The sequence below is a fragment of the Bos indicus genome, chromosome 28 (genome assembly GCF_029378745.1).
Source record: "Bos indicus isolate NIAB-ARS_2022 breed Sahiwal x Tharparkar chromosome 28, NIAB-ARS_B.indTharparkar_mat_pri_1.0, whole genome shotgun sequence".
NCBI classification, from domain to species: domain Eukaryota; kingdom Metazoa; phylum Chordata; class Mammalia; order Artiodactyla; family Bovidae; genus Bos; species Bos indicus.
The window spans coordinates 42,070,135-42,091,209 of NC_091787.1; the positions used below are offsets into that span (position 1 = coordinate 42,070,135).

The window sequence follows — 21,075 nt, forward strand, 5'->3', positions numbered from 1 at the left end:
ACACAGGATGGAAAAGAGGTTGACTTTGGCCACTTTTTTCCCCACTGGAAGCAAGCAGGCAAACTGCAAACCCTGGCTAGGAACGCGAAAAGGAGAGCGCACAGAAAGAGAGCAGGGCAGAGTGGACATGTGCGCAGATGGCGCAGTGCAGCGCGCCTGGCGGGGTAGAGCTCCTGTCCAACAGCCCGCCCTCCTCTGTCTGCATCCTGGTGCACGAGGAGCTCCGGGGCTCAGAAAGAGGGTGGGAGGCCTGCTGTTAAGGCCATAGCTTTGCCAGGTGTGCATGCTCCCTCATGGGTGCTTGCGCTTCTACTTGGGTGTTTGTGGAGGAGGTCTGCGGCTGGCCTTGGTTGGGTCTGGGGAGAAGCTCAAGGCTGTGGTCCACGCTTGGAGGTCCATCGAAGTCTACAGGGATTGCTTTACATGAAACCAAGGGACAGTCAGAAAATGTGCGTATTTAGACTTTACTGGTGATCCAGAGATTGAGACTCTGTGCTTCTAATGCAGGGGGTATGAGTTTAATCCTTGGTTGGGGAACTAAGATACCACATGCCATGTGGTGTGGCCAAAACAAATAAAGTAAAATGAAACCTAATTTAAAAAAGTAGAAAGTGTGAGTTGTTGTTGTCCTAGTCTAAAATACGGGAGAAGCATTGCCCAGTATATTTCTCTGGGTATAGGTCTCAGCTTCAGACAGCTCAGACATGAGGCCACTTTTCTAAAAATAACCTGCTTGCCCCCAGGACTCAGGCAGGAGGGGCACCTGGAACAAAAGGCTGCCCACCTACAAGTCAGGTATCAGCTAAGGGCTGCACCGCCTTTCTTCTTCACTAGGGTGAGGCACCTCTGGTTGATGCGAAACCAAAAAGATCCAATGAGATAGAATGAGGGAAGGTAGGGGGACAGAGTGTCCAGGGAGACATGCCAAGGAAACTCCCATTTCCTGCTGCCTCTTATTGCCATGCACAGAAGGAAGTGTGGCCAGGGTTGGTGGGTGTGGGTGGTAAGGTGTGGGCTCATGCCCCTCCCAGATCTCCCCTGATCTAATGATTCAAAGTTATGACCACCTCCTCCTTCTGTTCAGGGGTGAGGCAGGAGTGATGGGCTAAAAATGAGAAGGCTCTCAACATCCACTAATAAACAGACACGCTGATTTCAGCCAGGGTCACACTAGGCTCTTTATTAAATTACAGATACATTTCTTTGCGTACAGTCACAAAGTCTCAGAGACGGGCATGTATTATATTACAGTTATGCACAAACACACAGATATAATATAGGAGCACAGAGCCTGTTTCAGAAATGTGTCCCTGACACTCTCAGGCCAGGACAATGCTCTCACCACTTATAAACAATCCAAAATATTCCATTTCTAAGGAAGAGATAAAATCTCTCTACAAGATTTCACATTATTTAAATCTCCTTTCTGGCTAATTAAAAAAATGTCACACACTTGGTATCGTGAGAACATTTTCCTTTTTTTACCTATAGTTGTCATACAGATATTCAACTAAAAGGCACAAATATAACATTCAAGGAGATGGGAGTGAGGGCGGAAAGTATTTAACGTACTACCAATATGCATTAGAGAGACTAACTGTGGTGTCTCTAGGGTACTCCTTCTGAAGTGCGCCCATGCTCCGTGGGCTGTGTGCGTGGCCCTGGAACATCATATAGACAGCCTGGGTGGTGGGGAGGATGCTGAATGCTAAAACATCTCTGTCGGGAGCACAGGTACTTCTACGTTTGGAGGATGGCGAATAACGGAATTGAACTTCTCTAGGGAAATGGAGAGACTTCACACTCACACACATGTCCTCTAAAATTTCCCTGGTCCTAGGGCTTTCCTTGTAGCTCAGCTGATAAAGAATCTGCCTGCAGTGTGGGAGACCTGGGTTTGATCCCTGGGTTGGGAAGATTCCCCTGGAGAAGGGAACAGATACCCACTCCAGTGTTCTGGCCTGGAGAATTTCATGGACTGTTATAGGCCAGGGGGTCACAAAGAGTCGGACACGACTGAGCGACTTTCATTATTCAGGGACCTCTGACTTAGGGACAGAGGATGAGATGGCTGGATGGCATCATCAACTCGATGGACACGAGTTTGAGAATGCTCTGGGATCACTGGTGATGGACAAGGAAGCCTGGTGTGCTGTGGTCCGTGGGGTCACAAAGAGTCGGACACAGCCGAGTGACTGAACTGAACTGAACTGAAATGAGGGACCTGTTGGTTTATCTGGGAAGAAAACGTGCACTTCCAGCTGGTGAACTGTAGAGGGCCTCATCTCTTTCTGAGACAAGATTGGAACATAAGCAACCAAAAAATGGAAACCAGGAGCAAGGAGTGAAGAAGATGAGAAATTCAGGTACTCCTCTCTGTGCCAGTTTAGGGTATGAGACACAGGATTGTATTGATATTTTAAAGATCTTCTGGGCTTTGTTCAAAGAGCAGAATTTGACTAAAACCCCATCCCAGACCTTGGTGACACATGAAGATCAGGTTTTGGGGACTGGGACTCATCATGTCTAATCCACAGGACATCGGGGTGCTATGTCCTCTCAGGACCAGGATAGATACTTTTCATACAGTGGAGCAGTGCTCACCAGGTTAGCAACCGATTCCAACGCATTTGACCATAAACCAAGACTCAGTATATGTGTCTAATTCAGCAAGCAAAGGACTCTTAATAATCTTGGGGTTTTGGTGCTTTAGAGCTTGGGCTATGGGGGCTGGAGTGACAAAGCGGCTCTGTTGGCTGTCCGGGAAGGGGTAGAGATGAACGGCTGCATTCTGGAGGGGGGCCTGGAGCACATGGATGGGGAGTGCTGGAACCGTGAGCAGCAGTTGTTGATGGTGAAGCACTCCCGGCTGGGGGGAACACAGGCCTTGGGGCTGCAGTGCAGTGGCCCACAGTGGGGCCTCATTAGGGCAAAGTTGACGCACTTTCCCTGTGGGAGACAAGAGAGAGAAGATCACCAGAAGCCACTGGAATTGGGAGCAGAAGGCTGCAGTTTCCCTGGGGCCTGCCGAGCTCCCTCTCTGACTCAAGTCCACCCTTCTCCTGCTGCCCAGAGTCCCCTGATTCCCCTGCTGGGCCTGCCGGTCCCTATAGGTGCTCCATATGCAGTACAGACTTCAGGCTTTGGTGGGCCTGCCATTCAATGTGAAATGTTACCTTGAGCACCTGTGAGGCCCAGCCTTGGGACCCACTGTGCCAAACCCTGTCCTGAGCCACACATGTCTCCAGCTGCCCATCTGTTCTCATGTTCCTCTGCACCTACTGCCGGTCTCAGCCCTCAGCTCCTTTCCTAGGCCGACTAAAGCACCTCCTGTCCCCTGGTCACCTGGCTCCACTGCCCATCAATCCAGGCCCTCATGGAATCCTCCTCCTCGAGTTTCCTCTTCCTCAACTCACACCTTCAGTTGTGCTTCCTCACTACCTGGAAAAGCAGCCCGGTGCTCAGCCTGGTGCATCACGCCATCAAGTCCCCAGGCTCCTGGCCTATCATCAGCACTGCCGGATGCACATGAAGTGCTCCTGTGTTCCGGCTGCGCTCGCCACGCTCCTCTGCTTCACGGTCGTCCTTCCCGGCCTCTCCATTTCCCGTATCCAGACTACCATCCTCTGAGACTGCCTCTGTTTCCCCCTAAGACAGTCTGGGAGTGCCAGAGGCACTGTGGCTGGTTCCCTCTTCTCTCAAGCCCATGGGTAGAGTCTCTATCAACAGCAGGATTCTGATTCTTCCTGCCCTAGGATTGCATCCCAAACTCCCGAACTAAACTGTTCATTTACTCAGGCGAATTTTACAATCACTTTAGAATCATTTTGGAGAAGGCAATGGCACCCCACTCCAGTACTCTTGCCTGGAAAATCCATGGACGGAGTAGCCTGGTAGGCTGCAGTCCATGGGGTCGCTAAGAGTCGGACACGACTGAGCGACTTCACTTTCACTTTTCACTTTCATGCATTGGAGAAGGAAATGGCAACCTACTCCAGTGTTCTTGCCTGGAGAATCCCAGGGACGGGGGAGCCTGGTGGGCTGCCGTCTCTGGGGTCGCACAGAGTCAGACACGACTGAAGTGACTTAGCAGCAGCAGCAGCAGAATCATTTAGGTCAAATTCCCTAAAAATATTCATTACAATTTTCACTAAAGCAGCATTAAGCCCATAAATCTTGGGGGGGAAAGTTGGCATTGTGGTCCAGGTTTTTGCATTTTCAAGTCTTCTTTCATAGCCAAAGAGTAAAGTTCTGTGGTTTCTGTACATTATAGGTCAGCACACATTGTCACACCCATGTGTGGGGATGTTCTTTTATTGCTAGATTATAGATTGGGATCTTCTATCTTTATTTCTAAGCTCCCATATTTCTATTTATTCTAGAACATGAACAGGTCATTCCAGACTTAGTATCTTCTGCCTGTGGGATCCCTTTGACTTTCTCAAAGCAAGACTGCAGGGCACCTCTGCTGAGGCCTGGCTCCTCTCCCCTGGCCACAGCCTGTCACTGGGAGCTGCAGGGGGCAGGGATGTGCATATGGGTTGAGGGAGAGGAGTGAGGGGCTCCAGACAGTGGTGGAGGTCCCCGGGTCATGGCAGAGCACCCGAGTCTGTTGTGTGATCATAAGGGGCTGAGGAAGGCGACTGGGGGCTGAGGGGAGTCTCCTTCTCCTCTGGTTTTCTATTAATGAAGAGATCTAAGCCAGTGACCAATTACTTCCTATATTAACTCAGCTGCTCCACAGTGAAGAAATGTTTCTTGAAGCGATTGGCAAATGGTTGGTTGAACCTTAATCTCCAGTGCTTTGGAGCTTTGGCTCCATTTCTGGATTTCCTGTTTATTACAGAGGGAAGTGTGTGTGTGCGCACGTGTGTGTGTGAGAGAGACTCTATGGGTCTGTGTGTGTGTGCATGCACGTGTGCACATGAGTGTGTGAGAGACTCTGCGTGTGTGTGAGAGAGAGGAGTTGGGAGGGGATGAGGGTTGTTGAGCATGGGGCAGCAGGCTGCCATCACTCTCCCAAAGCTATGATCTGAGACTTTCATAAAGGTCACAGCCTTGAACAGCTTTCAAGTTGGGACTTCCTGGAGGGCAGAAATGCTGCCCCAGCTTTATCACACATGTTTTGATGTTCCCTCTGTGAGCGGCATCAAAACATAGGAACTCAGGAACTCCTTGGCCATGAATGCATCCTACAGCCTCTCTGTAGCTCTAATCATTCCTAGGACAACTGTTTCCAGTATATATTTATGTGTTCATATTTAGAGGAGGTCTGCAAGCAATATAGTATGAAAATAAGAAATTAATATTCACAATTGTTTACACATCTAACACACTGCACAGAGGAAGGAAGTCCTTTCTAGTTCTTTCCCAGTCATTGTGACAGCACATTACAGGAGCTGTGGCCTGGACTTGAAAGTGAGTCTCCCTAGGGTCGTTAACAGCCTTGCTGAACCCTTACACAGCCTTATCATGTTGAGCCTATCAAAGAGCATCAGAACCTTGGTTTCTTTAGCCTCAAAGTGCAGAGCAGTGATCACCTGGCAGAACAGAGAGGCAGCCAAGCATGGGTGAAGTCTGGGCCTTGGGTTGTGGATACTGGCTTCATGGCTGTGCAGGTGTATAGGGGGTCAGCTTCCTCCCCGGTAGAGTGTTGGGAGGATGAAAAGACTGAGCTTGTATGAAGTACTCACTGTCTGGCAATCCCTACTCTGTATAAATGGCCGCTGTTGTGGGAATGAATGAGATCCTTGTGTAAAAGGTCTCGAGTGAGTCATACTCTCTGTAGACAGTTATGTCACTGCCAGCATCATATTTAGTGAGAAGTGGAAGGTTTCCTATTTTTACTCGATTTTCCTGATGTGTCTAGCAGAACTGATTTCCATGAACTGAATGGGCTGACCTGGGAAAGTCAGGGAACAAAGAGAATCAGGACCTCCAATGTGGGTTTGACTCAAGACTAAGAAAATAAACTGAACCTTGTTGCATCATTCCATTATGTGTGTAGGAAAGATGGTCTGGGAGAGACCATTATCAGATTTCCTCTGGGGATTAGAAGGCAGTGGGGCAGAGAAACATGGTCATTTCACAGAAGGTTACAATAAACAAGAATAATTGCTTCTGTTACAAAAACGCTGAGTGTTTTGGTAAACTGAACCTTGGAGAATTTTCTGCATTGTATTGTGCTGAAGTGCAGACCGGTTGGATCTCCTTGCAGTCCAAGGGACTCTCAAGAGTCTTCTCCAACACCACAGTTCAAAAGCATCAATTCTTCTGCACTCAGCTTTCTTCACAGTCCAACTCTCACATCCATACGTGACCACTGGAAAAACCATAGCCTTGACTAGATGGACCTTTGTTGGCAAAGTAATGTCTCTGCTTTTCAATATACTATCTAGGTTGGTCATAACTTTCCTTCCAAGGAGTAAGCGTCTTTTAATTTCATGGCTGCAATCACCATCTGCAGTGATTTTGGAGCCCCAAAAAATAAAGTCTGACACTGTTTCCACTGTTTCCCCATCTATTTCCCATGAAGTGATGGGACCAGATGCCATGATCTTTGTTTTCTGAATGTTGAGCTTTAAGCCAACTTTTTCACTCTCCTCTTTCACTTTCATCAAGAGGCTTTTTAGTCCCTTGGACTGCAAGGCTATCCAACCAGTCCATTCTAAAGGAGATCAGCACTGGGTGTTCTTTGGAAGGAATGATGCTAAAGCTGAAACTCCAGTACTTTGGCCACCTCATGTGAAGAGTTGACTCATTGGAAAAGACTCTGATGCTGCGAGGGATTGGGGGCAGGAGGAAAAGGGGACAACAGAGGATGAGATGGCTGGATGGCATCACCAACTTGATAAACGTGAGTTTAAGTGAACTCCGGGAGATGGTGATGGACAGGGAGGCCTGGCGTGCTGCGATTCATGGGGTCGCAGAGAGTCAGACACGACTGAGTGACTGAACTGAACTGAAGTGCAGACACATCTAAATCACAACGAGCAGCTGGCTGAGGTTTCAGAAGGCAGCAGCTCCTACAAGGTCATCCCCAGACTCCACTGTTCTCTCTCTGAGCATGTTTGCATACACATGTCTGACTGCATTTCCAGTCCAGGTGGAGGAGTTTGGAAACAACCTCCCCATGGCTCAGGAACTGGATGGAGGAGAGAGAGGCTGCACATTTGCACTGCTGGGAACTGACTCCCCTGGGGCTTGGTTTTTGGCACAGCCTGGTGAAGAGGGCCTGGGCGAGGTTCTGCCTGAGCAGAGCTCCTGGGAGGGGGTACAGGGCACATGGGGTGGTCAGCAGTGAGAGGACAAAAGGCTTATGTCTGTCCTTGGAAGGACATCCGGTTGATGCTCCTAATCCCCTGCCCAGGCTGAGCTAGTGCAGGCTGAGAGCCCCCAAGCGCAGTCTTGACATGTTCCCACTGAGGCATGCCCTGTCCTCCAGCTCTAGAACTCCTCACTGAGGGGATCTATGGTTCAAGTAGGAAAAACTCGAGGCCACTCCTGCATAATATGTCCCTGAATAGGGTGTCTCCTGTTATACATTCAGGGTGGGGATTGGGAGCTGACACTGGCCTGCAGAGATGGTAGGCTCCCAGTTGACACCCCATCATTTAGACTATGATTCACTTTAAGGCCTGGGACCAGAACGCAGAAGCCTTCAAGAAAGGAATCAGGACTCCTGCACCCACCGGAATACTCCAAGTACCCACAGATATCCTAAACACTCAGGGCCCCAGGATTATGGTTGGGAGGGATAAGGTCACATGGGAGGGGGGCAGAGGAATGGGAGGGGTCACATCCACCAGCCACAGTCACGGGCTCCCAACCCCTCTCAGGATGAGCAGGGTTGGTTTCAGCCAGCTCTGGCTGCTGCTGCTTACTCTCTGGGTGGCCTTGGCAGCTTCCCTGATTTCTCAGGCCTCCGTTTTGCCTCCAGGAAGCACACAGATCACTGTGAACCCAGAGAGACTAATGGGCAGACTTGAGAGCTGGTGTTGCAGGGGCTGAACAGAGCCCTGGGTGGATACGAGTTCCCTAATCCACCACTCTGCCATCCCAACTTGAGCTTCACAGAGCAGCCCTGGGACTGTGACCATTTCAGAGACCTGTGCTCTGGGCAGGAAGGCTACTTCTGGTGCTTTCCCCTCTGGTGTCTTGCTCTGTCCTTCGTGCTCCTGACTGAGCATCTCTGGGTGGTTGTCTCTACTGTTTGAGGCATGATGCTGGCATGGGGCTCTTGTGAGCATAATGAGGCTGTGGTTCTGGGGAGAGATTCCAGGAGAATCAGGTGGAGAATGGGGCTTCCAGGCAAGCAAACTTGGGACTGAGAGCCATAGGAACGCTGGCACCTCTGTCTCTGCTGGGTGTGAGTAATGCCTCAGATGTGTCAGTAGCAGTGTCCAGAGGCTTTCTGGCCTGTCCACAGTTTCCAAACGCCCAAGTTCCCAGTCACCAAGAACCAGTGTTTGATTCAGGGAAGGTGACCAATGCAGCCCTCATTAAAGACTCAGGCTCCGCAATGTCCTCCAGGCCCCTGGTCTGGTCTGTAGAAAGGGTCTGAGTTTGGAACGGCCAGGCAAATGATTTCCAGGCAAACCATTTCCCTCCTTGGGCCCCAGGGAGCTGGGTAGGGCAACCTCTGGTGGTTTGTGGGCAGGCACCATGAGATCATGAGTACTGACCCCAAATGGGGGACAGAGCAGTGAGAAGGGTAGAACCAGGCTCAGAATTCAAGTCTAACTGTGCTCCTCCCAGCCTTTGTGACTTAGTCAAGTCACTCAGCCTCTCTGTGGGTCAGTATAGCTGGGATAATAGTAGTATCTACCTATACAGTTATTGGGAGTATTAAAGCAATGAGAACATGTAAAGTTTTTAGCTGAGCAACTGACCCACAGAAAGAGCACAGTAGAATTACCCAGCATTATTGTTACATTCCAAGGATGACAACTGGAACAATTTGGCTTCTCCCCATTGTCACAGGCAGTGACACAGGAGGTTGTCTTTGCTACCTGCTAAATGCAGTCAGTGTTGGCCCGACAACATCGTGGAGAGGCTGTCACCATGTCCCACCATTTCTGGCACTTGAGTGACCAGTTCAGGAAGATCTCATGGGTGGGGTGCAGCCAGCAGTCCCATAGGCGTGGGGGAGTTGTGGAAAGGGACGATTGATGGAAGGCAAATAGGTCTCTCCAGACCTTTTCACTCAGGATTGGAAGTTCTAGTCATAGTTCTGAGAAGAAAGGTCCTGAATCCTTGAGATGAGGACACGGAGGGAACGCGTGGGTGCCATGTGGAGAATCGTCTGGAGGCGCATGAGCTCCCGGTCTCCACTTCTTGGGCATTCTTCTTGGCAGATACCCAGACAGGACAGGGTTCTCTGACCCACAGTCTCAGGGGGCAATGATGAAGGGCAAAACCAAGACCCCAACCCATGGGGGGCATCCCTGTGCCCTGCTTACCATGTCTCTGGTTGGACACCACATTACTGACATCTGATTGCAGCGCTGAACAAAGTCACACAAGCTATCCAGTTTTCCCTGAAAAGCAGATGTGTTTGTGAGGATGCTGCAGGCCTAGATGCTGCCTCTAGAGGGGCAGTGTCTCCTATCGCTTGAAATTGCCTATCAGGGCTCCATTCCCACCAGTTCCCTGAAACAGCCCTGAACTGCCCTTTGGGGGCCCCAACAATATCCAGAGCTTGGGCCCATCCCAGGGGGGAAACGCTGGTAGTGATGGGAACGTGAGCACTTGTACTTTTTGGCTTCCCCTGAGCAACTAGGCTGGCTTGGGACGCTTTTGGCTTTTCTCTAGTACACTCTGGTGCCCACAGCTCGTTTCTGCTCACGCCATGCCAAATGGACCCAGACTTGTGCATGAACCAGCTGTCCTCATCTCCTGCTCCCCAGCCTAGGAGTCAGAACTCCTTCCCGAGGGCCCTTCTCACCTCCATTCGTTTCATTCCCCCTCCTTGGCACCCACAAGGGACAATCACTGTGGGGCATGACATTTGGCATGTCTCCTCTGGCTCCTAGGGAGAGAAAACACCATGTTCTTGTCTGGCAGCTCCTGCCTGCAGACATATGACATCTGTTGCCCTGGTACCTGTCAAGTACTGGCCACTCAGCAAATGTTTGTGGGAGAATCAAGGACAGATGAGCAGCACCCGGCACAGGAAGAGAGTGGCCTCCATGTGAAAGCACACCAGCTCCATTTGGCTTACAAAGACGGCTCTTCTCCAAACATCAGCAAACTTCATCCTGTCCCCTTGGTTCCCAGGGGCACCCCTGCAGGAGAGGCCGGGTGCGAGGCTGCGCCGTGTGACGGCGGCTGTCAGGGGTGCGGCAGCAGCAGGGGACAGGGCTGCCCTCACCCGCCGTGGGCAGGTCCAGCCCCCTAGGCCCCACTGCAGCCAGCGCTATGCCAGCCCTGCAGAGACCCTGTCTGCCGCTGTATATCAGACCCAGGTCCCTAACCGCCTCTTATGGGCCCTGGTCTGGGTCCACACTCTGGTGGGTCAGCCTCTCCACCGGTGCTCCTGCTCTAACCGCCTCTTATGGGCCCTGGCCTGGGTCCGCACTCTGGTGGGTCAGCCTCCCCACCTGACCTTGGCCCCTGTGCTTGCCTTGACTCACCTCTCTCACAGCTCGATGCCAGATAAGACTCCCTCCTCCCTCCTCAGTCCCCCAGAGGCCAACCCCCAGGCCCTCACCCTGAAATGAGCCAGGGATGAAGAATAAGGAAACGGAGGCCCAACATGCATCAGAGCTCAGGGAGGGGGTCTGGGTCCCTGAAACCTGAGAATCCTTTTCCAAAAACTCACTTGACTCCTGGAAGGATCATCCTACAAACAGTCCCTCGGGAACTGACGAAAAGCCCATTGATTCCAGGAGGGATCATAGCTGTTCCTGAGACGGGCTACCCCACATGCTGATCCCGTGCTAAAGGCCCTGGATCAGACCATGTTGGGGGCTGGGGAATGGTGTTCTCTGGGTGACATTTTGCGAGTCTACTTCTTCATCAGCATCCCTGCCTTCCCTCTGTCACCCTCTCTTTCTACCAGTTCTCTCCGCCCAGACAGGTGAGAGCTGGAGGGGTGGGGGAGGACATCTCCCTATATACATCTAGGGGCCTCTCTGTGTAGGGCATTGTGTGCAATGGGCGTGCTTTCAACATCAGGACCAAACACATCACTTACCCTTTCTGGACTCAGCACTGGGGGTGGCTCCTTGAGGGTCTGCAATGGAAGTGATCAAAATTGGAGTCGTCAAGTTTAGTGCCCGTAAAGCTTATCTCTACTGAACTGATGCGTTCTGGGATAAGATCTTTGCTGCATGAATTGGCTTCTCTCAAGTTTCACCCCCAGCCTGGGTGTCACAGCTCCCTCCTTCATGACTTTTCACCTCCATCCATCTTTTCCTGCTTACTTGGTACTCACAAGGGAAAGTCACTGTGGTTAAAATCATGGGTTAAAAGGCAGGTGGAGGGCTATGGCTCAGCCACACAGATAGAAGGGGATGCAGCTCAATAGCAGTAGGGAGGCAGAAAATGGGTTTTGGGGTGTCAACCTTGGTGTCTGCTGTCTGTAGGTTTATAGCCAACAGGCTCCCCCTCCCTGGGCCTCAGGCTCCTCAGTTATCAAAGGGGAATCAAGACCTCCATGTATGGTTAAGTGGGAGACAGACAGACTGAGGTTCCTGGTCCCTGGTAGAGGCCGCACATGGAGTTTTCATCAGCAGCCCTGATGGCATATGAAGACAAGAGAGCACTCCCCAGCCCTCCCGCCTCCCCTCTCCCATTCCCCTGCAGCCCTCCCTGCCTCCCAGCGCGCAGGGATGACTGTCCACCGCCCTCTCCCCTGCTTTCTCTCCTCACTTCTGCGCTTTGCAGAAACCTGACCTGCCGGCCTCTAAGCTGCTTTACTTGTCCTTTCTCAGCTCTGCTTTCCCTCTTCACCCAGCGCGGTCCTGTGCCGTTACAAGCCAAACTGGCCAGTCCCTCTGCCTCCTCTCCCTCCCCAGGCCCAGTCTCTACTCTTCATTATCAGGGCACCTGCCACACCCTCTGAAGGTGACATTTACCTTCAATGCCCCCCAGGTGCCTACACCAGACCAGACACTAGACAATGAGCTCTTATGGGCAAAGGTGGCGGGCACTTCATTCCTGCCTCTCTGTGCCCGGCATAGGGTCTTGCATATCCCGGTGACTTTCTGTGACTGATGAGGGAGTGACTAAGGTACCAGACATGGGCAGGGGTCCATGCTGTTTGCAAAGGCACAGCCACCTCTGAGGTTAGCACTCTCCAGGCCAGCATCCTTCTCTCTTTGGGCCATCAGTGCCCATGCAGACCCCGCTTCTTCCCCCAACAGCAGAGACTTCTGGGGCTTTGATCTATCCGTGTCTTTCTGCTGTAGGGCAGTGTGGTTCTCAGGGGATCTGGGGTCCCCTCTTTCCAGGGGCCAGACAACCCATAGGCCACCTCTATGTGAGGGTGGGAGCATGAGGCAGGTAGCCCCCTAGAAGCCTGACTGTCTATGCCCAGGAGGGGAGGACAGAGTCTGTGCCTTGTTTGCTGGAGCTGGGAACCTGCCCACAGGCAGGACCTGAAGCAGGCCCATGCTTGGTCCCTCAGGGGTTGGTGAGGGCTGGACACAGGCTGCGTAGGCAGGGCTCACTCACCCTCCTGTGGCATAGCCACCAGATGCAGCAGAACATCAGGGACAATACGAGCAGGGCTGGGATGAGCGCGAAGAAGTAGAGCGGGTTGATGTAGGGGATGACTTGTGCGGGTGGCGCGGGAGGCGCGGGCGGCGTGGGCGGCGTGGGCGGTGTCTCTGGAGGCGGCTGGGCAGCTGCTGAGGGAGCTGGTGGGGTAGTCGTCTCTTGAGCTGGCCCCCCTGCCTACAGAAAGAACACATGGCAGGGTCCTGGCACGGACCAGGCGCCTACCACTTGGATCCCACGCCAGTCCTCCCTTACCCCTTTCTGCTTGTTTACCCCACTTGAGGAAGCAGATTCTAGGAGATCACAGCTGGTACCCTGTGGAGCCCTGGGCCACAGATCCCACTGCTGGCCCTGCTCAGAGGCTCTGTCCAGAGACCTGTTAAGGAAGCCCAGTCCTCCAAGGAGTGATGGCACAGCCCTCACTGCCTGCGTTGGCTGAGAGCATGGGGTATTGTGAGGATCACAGACAGCTGTGACACCCAGCTGGGAGAGAGGTGGGGGTGCGAGAGCAGAGGCAGGGCACCCTGAACACCTGTCCACAGGCTTACTCCCCTACCTCCTGGCTCTGCAGCCTCAGGCAAAGCTAGCTGGGTATGGCCACAGCTGCTGCACCCTCCAGACCCGTGTGCCTGGAACCCAGATTTGGAGGGCTTGGGGGTCCCAGAGGTCCTGGACTCTGTCTCCTACTCACAGTGTCCCAATCTCTCCCACTCACCCCAGCTGGAATCCAGGATGGAGCCTTGAGGTCCCCACCACAAGGCCCAGCCCAGGGAAGGTGGCAAGGTATGTCCAGGGTGGGCAGAGCCTCAGCATCATTTCTGGAGTCTGCTTATTGGTCTCTTCCATGTGCCTTCAATGACACTTGGTTCACAGAGAGAGCAAAGGTTTGCAAGTCTTGGACGATAAGGCAGACCCCAGGTGCTCTTTTTGGTAGCCCTCCTATGGCACTGCCCAAGCCTGATGGGAGTTCAGCACACAGATGTAGGGTTACGGGCTCTGAGCTACTGCGAGACGATGCTTAGGGTGCATCAGGCTATCTGCTGGACCTGCCCGGAGTGTTGTTCCCTTCACTTGCCCCCCAGGGCGCAGGGTGTCAGGACAGCCTTAGCTGCCAGAGCCTTACCCTGGTACTCGCACAGTCCTTGCTGGTGAGGCTGACATCACTGTTGATGAAGCTGATACCATTGTTCAGGCTAATTTCAAGGGAGAAAGCCCTAAAGCACAGAGGGGGTAGACAGTGACAGCCAGGTCAGACAGAGTTCTTATACTTGGCTCAAGCTGTAGCTCATAATCTCCTCACTGTAATGACTTTGAACACCAGGCATTCAGGGATATCAGGGAGCAGACAGCATAGGTGGGGAGAGTTCATCCCAAAGTATTACAAGGTCATCTTCTGCAATGAAGTCTGACGAGGCAGTGAGGATCCCTGAGTGAGTTCAGATGTCCCTGTGGCCATGAGCTAAGTGACCGGGGATGGTGGTATGGTGTCACCATTCCAACTCCTCTGTCAGTACAGTACGGGAGTTTAGCTCCAAAAGGCTGCCCAGAGCAAAGGTACCATCCACCCCCGGGCACATCGCCTCCTGCATCCTGCTGTCCTCGGCAGAGCCAGGGTCGCAGCAGATCACTGAGCACCTCAAGGGACTGTCTAGCGGGGCAGGTGCGGAGGATGCATGCCGTCCTCCTGGAGACATTACTGTGTTGCCCCAGTAGAGGTGGGTTCTCAAATTCTTTACACCTCACGGTGGCAAAATTGGGCACTTACTCATCTGGATTCTCTATATTTATTCCTGGGCATATCATACTGGTATCTTGCACAGAGTTGGCTTTTTCATCTGAAACGCAATCACGTGAGAAGAATGTCAGTGGACTTACCCATCCACCCACCCACCCCTCCCCTCTGCCTGCCCTTGGCAAGCAGAGCTCCCACTCTCTGGCAGAAGCAGCTTCTCTTCTCCACCTTTTTCTGACACCTACTGCGCACCAGGTGCTGTTCAGGGCCTGGACTCTGGAGTTTCATGGGAACAAGACAGGCGGAAGTCTTGCTCTCAAGGGCCTGACATTTGTGGGACTGGAGAGGGAGTCAAAATGAATGCCAGAGAGAAAAGCACCACGGTGTCAAAAAACCAGGAAAGGGGTGGGGAAGGGAGGGGGAGGGAGAGCTGCAAAGACTCAGCACGGCCAAAAATAAATGAATGAAATTATAATCAAACTGAAGGTTTCCTTTACATTCCTCATTTGTTAATGTTTTTATAGCCTCCTTTTAACTTAGGGACATTTTTTTTTTTTTTAATGAATGGATGAAGAAGCACATCTCATGAAGAGCATGTCTTATGAAGAAGCATCTGTGTGACTCTCAATACTTTCTCCAATTCCACTTCAGCTTTTCTTCTGTCATTCAGAAAAATTAGATTTATTAAGCTGTATTTGAGATGTTACAGGCACTTACCTATGTTGGGATCAGGGGTAATGTTTTATTCTTTACTTTTTAGTATTTTCTTGTTTTCTACTGTGTAGCAGTTATAATTAGAAATTTCTAATGTATTTTTATTGTTTTTATTTTATTTTTATTTTTTTTTTGCCACAGCTCAGGGCTCTTCCCTAAAGAATGGTTCATTTCCATGTGGAAAACTTTTTGGACCTAACTCAACCATCCGATTAGCTATGAACTTCAGACAGTGCGAGTCCTTCATTGGGGCGGAAAATAAAAGCTAACTGCCCAGCATGGTCAAGGGAAAGGATTTGCATCTGAAGGACAGGACGGTTGGGATTACTGTGAGCAGTTTGTTCTCCATAGGCTGTTCACAATCCTGAACAGGGAGAGAGGGTGACGGCAGGCACTCCACAGACTGAGGGCCCAGAAAAGCGTGGCTGATTGTGAAGCAGGTTTCAGCCCAATATTAACTGGTTAGCTAAACACTCGCCCCATCTAGAGAACTTTTTGAAACATAAAAGCTTTACATACTAGTGACAAGCAATGTAAAACTTACAGAAACCTAGGTTGATTTTTTTTCTTTTTTACGTTTCTTTATATTTTCTAAACTTTTGTCTTATGTTTTAATCAGAGGCAAACATAATTAAAAGGAAGCAAGTCAAGCATCATCAGTGCCTCAGGGCTCCGGGCAGTAAACAGCACGGTGCCGTCGCTTCTTATCAGCCTCGACTGTGTGCAGTGAGGTGGTCAGTGGAGGAGCCCAGGACTGTAGGATGGCTCTCCTGTGGGAGAACCTGGTCATGGTCCATCCCAGAGACGTGATGTCCAGAAAGGAAAGCAATACAGCCACGGACCACAGAGGAACCTCTGAACACACTTCCTCAAAGACAGGTTGTGTCCCACCTTCCTTGAGGAAGGTCATCTCAGTGAGGTGGAAGGCCCAGAGGAGGCAAGAAGCAGCTTGTGACCTTGGGCATGCTCTTGAATTGACCCTGACTCTGGTTTCACATCTATACAAGGGAGTAACAATAGATGTCTTCTGAGAATTAATTGGGATAGTGCATGTAAGTCACTGAGCACATTAGCAAATGTGCTCAGTAAATAGTTCTCCATGCAAAAGTTTACTGAGTCCTAATCACTCACCAGAAACTACAAACCATGGGAAATCTAACTCCCTGAGACCATCTACACATTTTGTGGTGTAAGCAGTTAGCAATGGAAGAATCCTGCCCATCTCATGCACCCGTGGAAGAAGAAGAGATGGCCCAGAAGTGCTGAAGGAGAGGACTTGCTCTGGGTTTACCCGATGGCCCTGGAATGAGGAGTCATTGAACATAACGTATCAGATCAATGTAGCAGTGGGATTACTTGGAGACCTGAGGAGGAAGAGGAAGTCTAACTGTCCCCAGGCACTCTCTGGGGGAGATCAGACCCACTTCAGTGATGAGGGCATATCTCCTGCCCTGTCTGTGTGCTTCCTCAGGCCACTTGCCCATCGTGGAGAAACACTTAGCGCCTGAATATTTCCAAATAGTAGCTATGTACACGATAGGGCTTAGTTGTGTACCTACCATACGAATGGCCCCATTGTATAGGACAGATAATAGAGACTGAGAACAGAACACTCATTAGGTCAAGATCACACATGTAAAGTGACCCTGAGCCAGAATTCCAGGGTCCAGGCTTGGCAATTGGCATCTGCTCTCAATACCACCCTCCTGGGAGAGCTCAGTGCACCTGGCCCAGATTCAGGACCCTGGGGGTGCCATCACTTCCCACCAGAAGAGTTGTGAGATTCAAGTACTTGTCTCTCAAGGGAAGTGAGGGCCAAGGGAAGTGTGGGGGGAGTGCAGCCATAAGGGCAGACCCAGCATCCCAAGGCCAGCCTCTGCAAGGGCAAGCTCTGAGCCAAGATGGTCTTGATGTGCTGGAGCTGATACCTTCCAGACTAAGACAAAGTGCAAGGTGGCCAGTCTTACCAGCCAGGTGGCTCCTTCCATTGCCTATGTTGCCTCCATCCTCACAGTGTCTGCAGTGAATGGTCAGCAAAGGCTTTGATGGCTTAGCTGGCTAAGGGAATGCAGTGTGGTGTGGAAAACGTGTCACTTGGTGGCACCGAGAGGCTACTTACCAATTAGCTTGTCTTTGAATTTAAATCTACAAATAACTTCATCCTCATTCTTTGCATTATTAAAACCTTTTCCAGAAATCATCAATTCATATTCATCTGCAAGGGCGACACCCAAAGGTCTGTTATTAGGAGAGTGCTGACTTCCTTCTGATCTTACAGCTACGATGGGCCACGCTATAACTGAATTCTCAAGGATTCCAATAAGCAAGCAGCTATGTCTGGACCAATATATGGGCACACACTGGGTCTTACCTGGCATCACAAAGGGTGAAGCTGAGGTGCCTGGGCCTTGAGCACTTGTGCCTGGGCCTCCCCCTGCCGCCTTTGGCTCATCAAGCTCGTTGAAGGCACCCTGTCTGCTACCCTCCATCGGGCAAACCCAGCCACAGGTTTCTGACTTTGAAGTCCCAAGGTCTTCCCTAAGAGGTGCAGGCAGTGTTCCTTACCAGGCCTTCCCTTACATTAATGACCCGGAAACAAGGTAATGCAGGCTGAAGACATTCCTGACCCTTGTCTGAGCTGAGCACACAAGACTAAGTGCTCGTGGGCCGTTCTCACACTCAGGGGTCTGTTCCTCCTCACTGTGATTCTCTATGCCAATGGCAGGCTGGATACCCCAGGAACAGGGCCAGGACCTGGGTAAAGCAGGGCCAAGAAAGGAGGCGAGGACGCTGCACAGGAGAATCACCCATGGAGGGTGAAATCCTGTCTTAGCTGTGGTTCTGAAGTCTGCAATGATTGCTCTTCACCTCATTCTTCCTGCCGCTTCATGTACCTCACACAATGCCCCCAGGGATTCACCAAGCATTTCCTTCTGTTAGGGTGGGAGACTTTGATTTGCTAAGGTGTAGTTCTGGGCCATCGGAGAAGGCAATGGCACCCCACTCCAGTCCTCTTGCCTGGAAAATTCCATGGATGGAGGAGCCTGGTGGCCTGCCCATCTATGTGGTCGCACAGAGTTGGACACGACTGAAACGACTTAGCAACAGGAGCAGTTCTGGGCCATAGCCCTAGCCAGGCTGCTAGCCAGGCCATAGCCCTAGCGCCAGGCTGTCCCCACTGGCACTTCCTGGCAACTGAAATACTAACGGATCCAGAGAAGGCAGCCAGTAGGCCTAGGTCCTGGGGAGTAGATCAGGATAAATGCAGGTCTTCCAGCTACAAGCCCAAGGTCAATAGCCTCTACCCCTGTTCTCCTAGTTAAGATCATTAATTGCCCAAGATCAATTAGCTTGAGGAATATTCCTCAGAAATGTCAGCACAGCTTTGGACCTGACAGTCCCCCTCCTTCAACTCTTCCTGTAGTCCCTATCAGATCAAGGTGAAGTTTGTAAATTCTCTGTTTTGAGGAAATCAGATTTTTGGGCTGAGGGCTGAAGCTGTCCTGCTGACATGTTTTTATAGGCTCTCAAGTATTTTCAAGAAAACGGGAGTCCATGTTTAAAATGTGAACATTTTCTCTACTAATCCAGGTTCCTAGAATTCTTGGAAAATGGGAACACTTGGCATGTGTGGGTTTGTATTTCTGCATGTCAACCACTGGCTGGGGCAGAGGCTGCTGCCCTCAGAAAGGGAAGCTCTCCAGGGGCCAAGTGCTTGCCCCTAACACTATTGCCCATCATCCTTGGCTTGGCCTTGGGCCACTCCTCTTTCTCTTGGTACTTGCCTGGTCTAAGAGGGTACCTGATGCATTGACCTGTCCTTGGAAGAGCTCGAGCAACACGGAAGCATGGAGAGAGCACTGAAGCTTTGACAAAGCGCAGGGAAGGTGAACTGATCGTCTTGTGCTAAGACATCAGTGCCTTTGTGGCCCATTGAGGGCAACCTTGAGGCCCCTTAGTGACACCCCCTCCATGCCCAGTAGCCAGCAAACCAGTGCTGCTTCTGAACCCAAATCTGCCAGGTTGCTCCCCCACTGTTCACATTTCCTAAGAGCCCTGCCCACCATGGCATAAGAATCTGTATTTGTCTAGGAAGAAGCAGCCGGAACTGTGTCCTGCAAACACGCCTTTACCAGCACAACTAAGTCCAGCCTGAGCAAGGCAACTGGGTCTTAATCTCATGGAAGTATATTTCATAATTCATATTCCAGGATTATTTACTGCAAAGAATGGTTTCCTTGAAAAGTAGAACCATAAACCAATGAAACATATTTTAATTAAACTATAGGCAGAGAAGAGAAACTTTAGCTATTGAATATGGGGAAATCAGGCTCTAGATGAGGCAAAAAAAAAAAAGCCAATAGAAGCTTTTCTGCCATAAGCAAAAAGCCAAAAGGAATCAGAAATGAGCAAATAAGTGCCATGCCAAAGCTCACAACTCCTGTGTTCATCCAAATGTTGTTTCCCACTAATGGGCACCTACTGCACACCAATCTTTACACTTTCTCCCTTAAATCTCCTAACAGCCCCATGAACTTAGGCATGAGCTAGGCAAGATTTACTACTCAATTTTACGCAGAGGGATACTGTGACTTAGAAAGGGCAGGTCACTTCCTCTGACCCAAGGCAGGTACAGGGACGTGACCTCAAGTGCCCAATTTAGGACACATTTACATCACGTCTGCTCCTGTCTTAATTCCAAACATCCATCACTCTGCTCTCTGGGGACATGCCCTTTCTGACCTGAGTCTTCAGCTCACAAGGCTCTGAGTTGAAACCAGAAAGCCCCAGTAGAGGACCTGGCTGTCCCAGCCGCATGGTGAAGATTGGGCCCAGCCTCCTCCATGTGGGTGACTGGAGGGAGGGCAGCAGCGGAGGGCGGGGCCGGACGACAGCACAGGGCACTGACCACACTGGCTCGCTGCCCTCTGCCTGGGCGCCTTCCTTCCTCCTTGGTTCTCCTGCTGCCTCCAGCTCCGCTCACGTGCTGCTTCACCTCTGCAGTGGAGCCCCTCTCTCCCAGGCAGTGCTGCTCTCAAAGAGGGGCTGCTGAACTCTGGCAAGTCTCCAAAGTGGAAGGCAGGGTGGTGGTTTCAATATTTCAGCAAGAGAGACTTCCGGGTAAAGGACTTTTGCTTTGCCCGGGAAGCTGTCCCTCTTGCTTTCCAAATTCCTCTCCTCATATCCCAATTCCTCCAACAGTATCAACCACAGGAAGAAAATACAGTCACAGGGAGGACTGAAATAGGCTTCCAGGGCTGTATTTGCTGCACATCCCACACGGCTTCACTGCCTACAAGCCCTCAGGCCCTGGAAGGGAGACTGAGTCTTTCTGGAACAGAGAACTTTCTCTCTGGAAGAAAAGTTGTACATCAAGTTGTCTGGGAGCTCTAGAGAGAGGAGCTGATGAGGCAGGCTTGTCTGAGAAGGCTGGTGGAGCTGAGCGTGAAGAGGGCGTCCAAGCTGCTTGGGACTGACAGGGGCACACAGGTGGAAGTGGCTGGCCCTGGGGAGAGGAGGCGGGGGCACCACATGCGGTGTGGCACAGCCACTTTGAGAGAGACTGGACATTGCCACCCATGAGCTGGGCTTCCCCTTAAGGCAGTAGTTGTACTTTGGTCTTGATTGCAGGGAATTCCTTTCCCAAGCTCATAGAGAGGTAAGCGTCGGGATGGTCCGACAGTATGACTTCTAACATCAACCTGTTAGGAGCAGTCTGAATATTGTCTCCCCAAGACCAGTGAAATGAATTGATCAATCCATACAATGGCGTATTATGTAGAAGGTTGGAGAATACTCTGTACTGCGTGATCCTATTGATGTAAAATATCTCTGTAGAGTATGTTTAGATAGGAATTTCCATATCAAAGTTGAACTCCGTGGTTGTTAATTGGGGAGACCATGGG

The 21,075-nt window shown here is 51.1% G+C and overlaps 1 protein-coding gene across 1 annotated transcript in view; it reads right to left on the reverse strand.

Moving 5' to 3' along the window:
• Nucleotides 1-1,153: 1,153 nt before the first annotated feature.
• Nucleotides 1,154-21,075, reverse strand: part of LOC109553950 (anthrax toxin receptor-like) — a 45,747-nt gene continuing 25,825 nt past the window's right edge. The window contains exons 10-17 of the mRNA XM_019954282.2: nt 17,289-17,384; nt 14,489-14,558; nt 13,847-13,937; nt 12,679-12,900; nt 11,198-11,236; nt 9,947-10,030; nt 9,462-9,539; nt 1,154-2,949 (exon numbers count right to left, since the gene is read on the reverse strand). Coding sequence (XP_019809841.2) covers nt 2,722-2,949; nt 9,462-9,539; nt 9,947-10,030; nt 11,198-11,236; nt 12,679-12,900; nt 13,847-13,937; nt 14,489-14,558; nt 17,289-17,384 — 908 coding nt within the window. The 3' untranslated portion in view covers nt 1,154-2,721. The remainder of the gene's footprint in view (nt 2,950-9,461; nt 9,540-9,946; nt 10,031-11,197; nt 11,237-12,678; nt 12,901-13,846; nt 13,938-14,488; nt 14,559-17,288; nt 17,385-21,075) is intronic.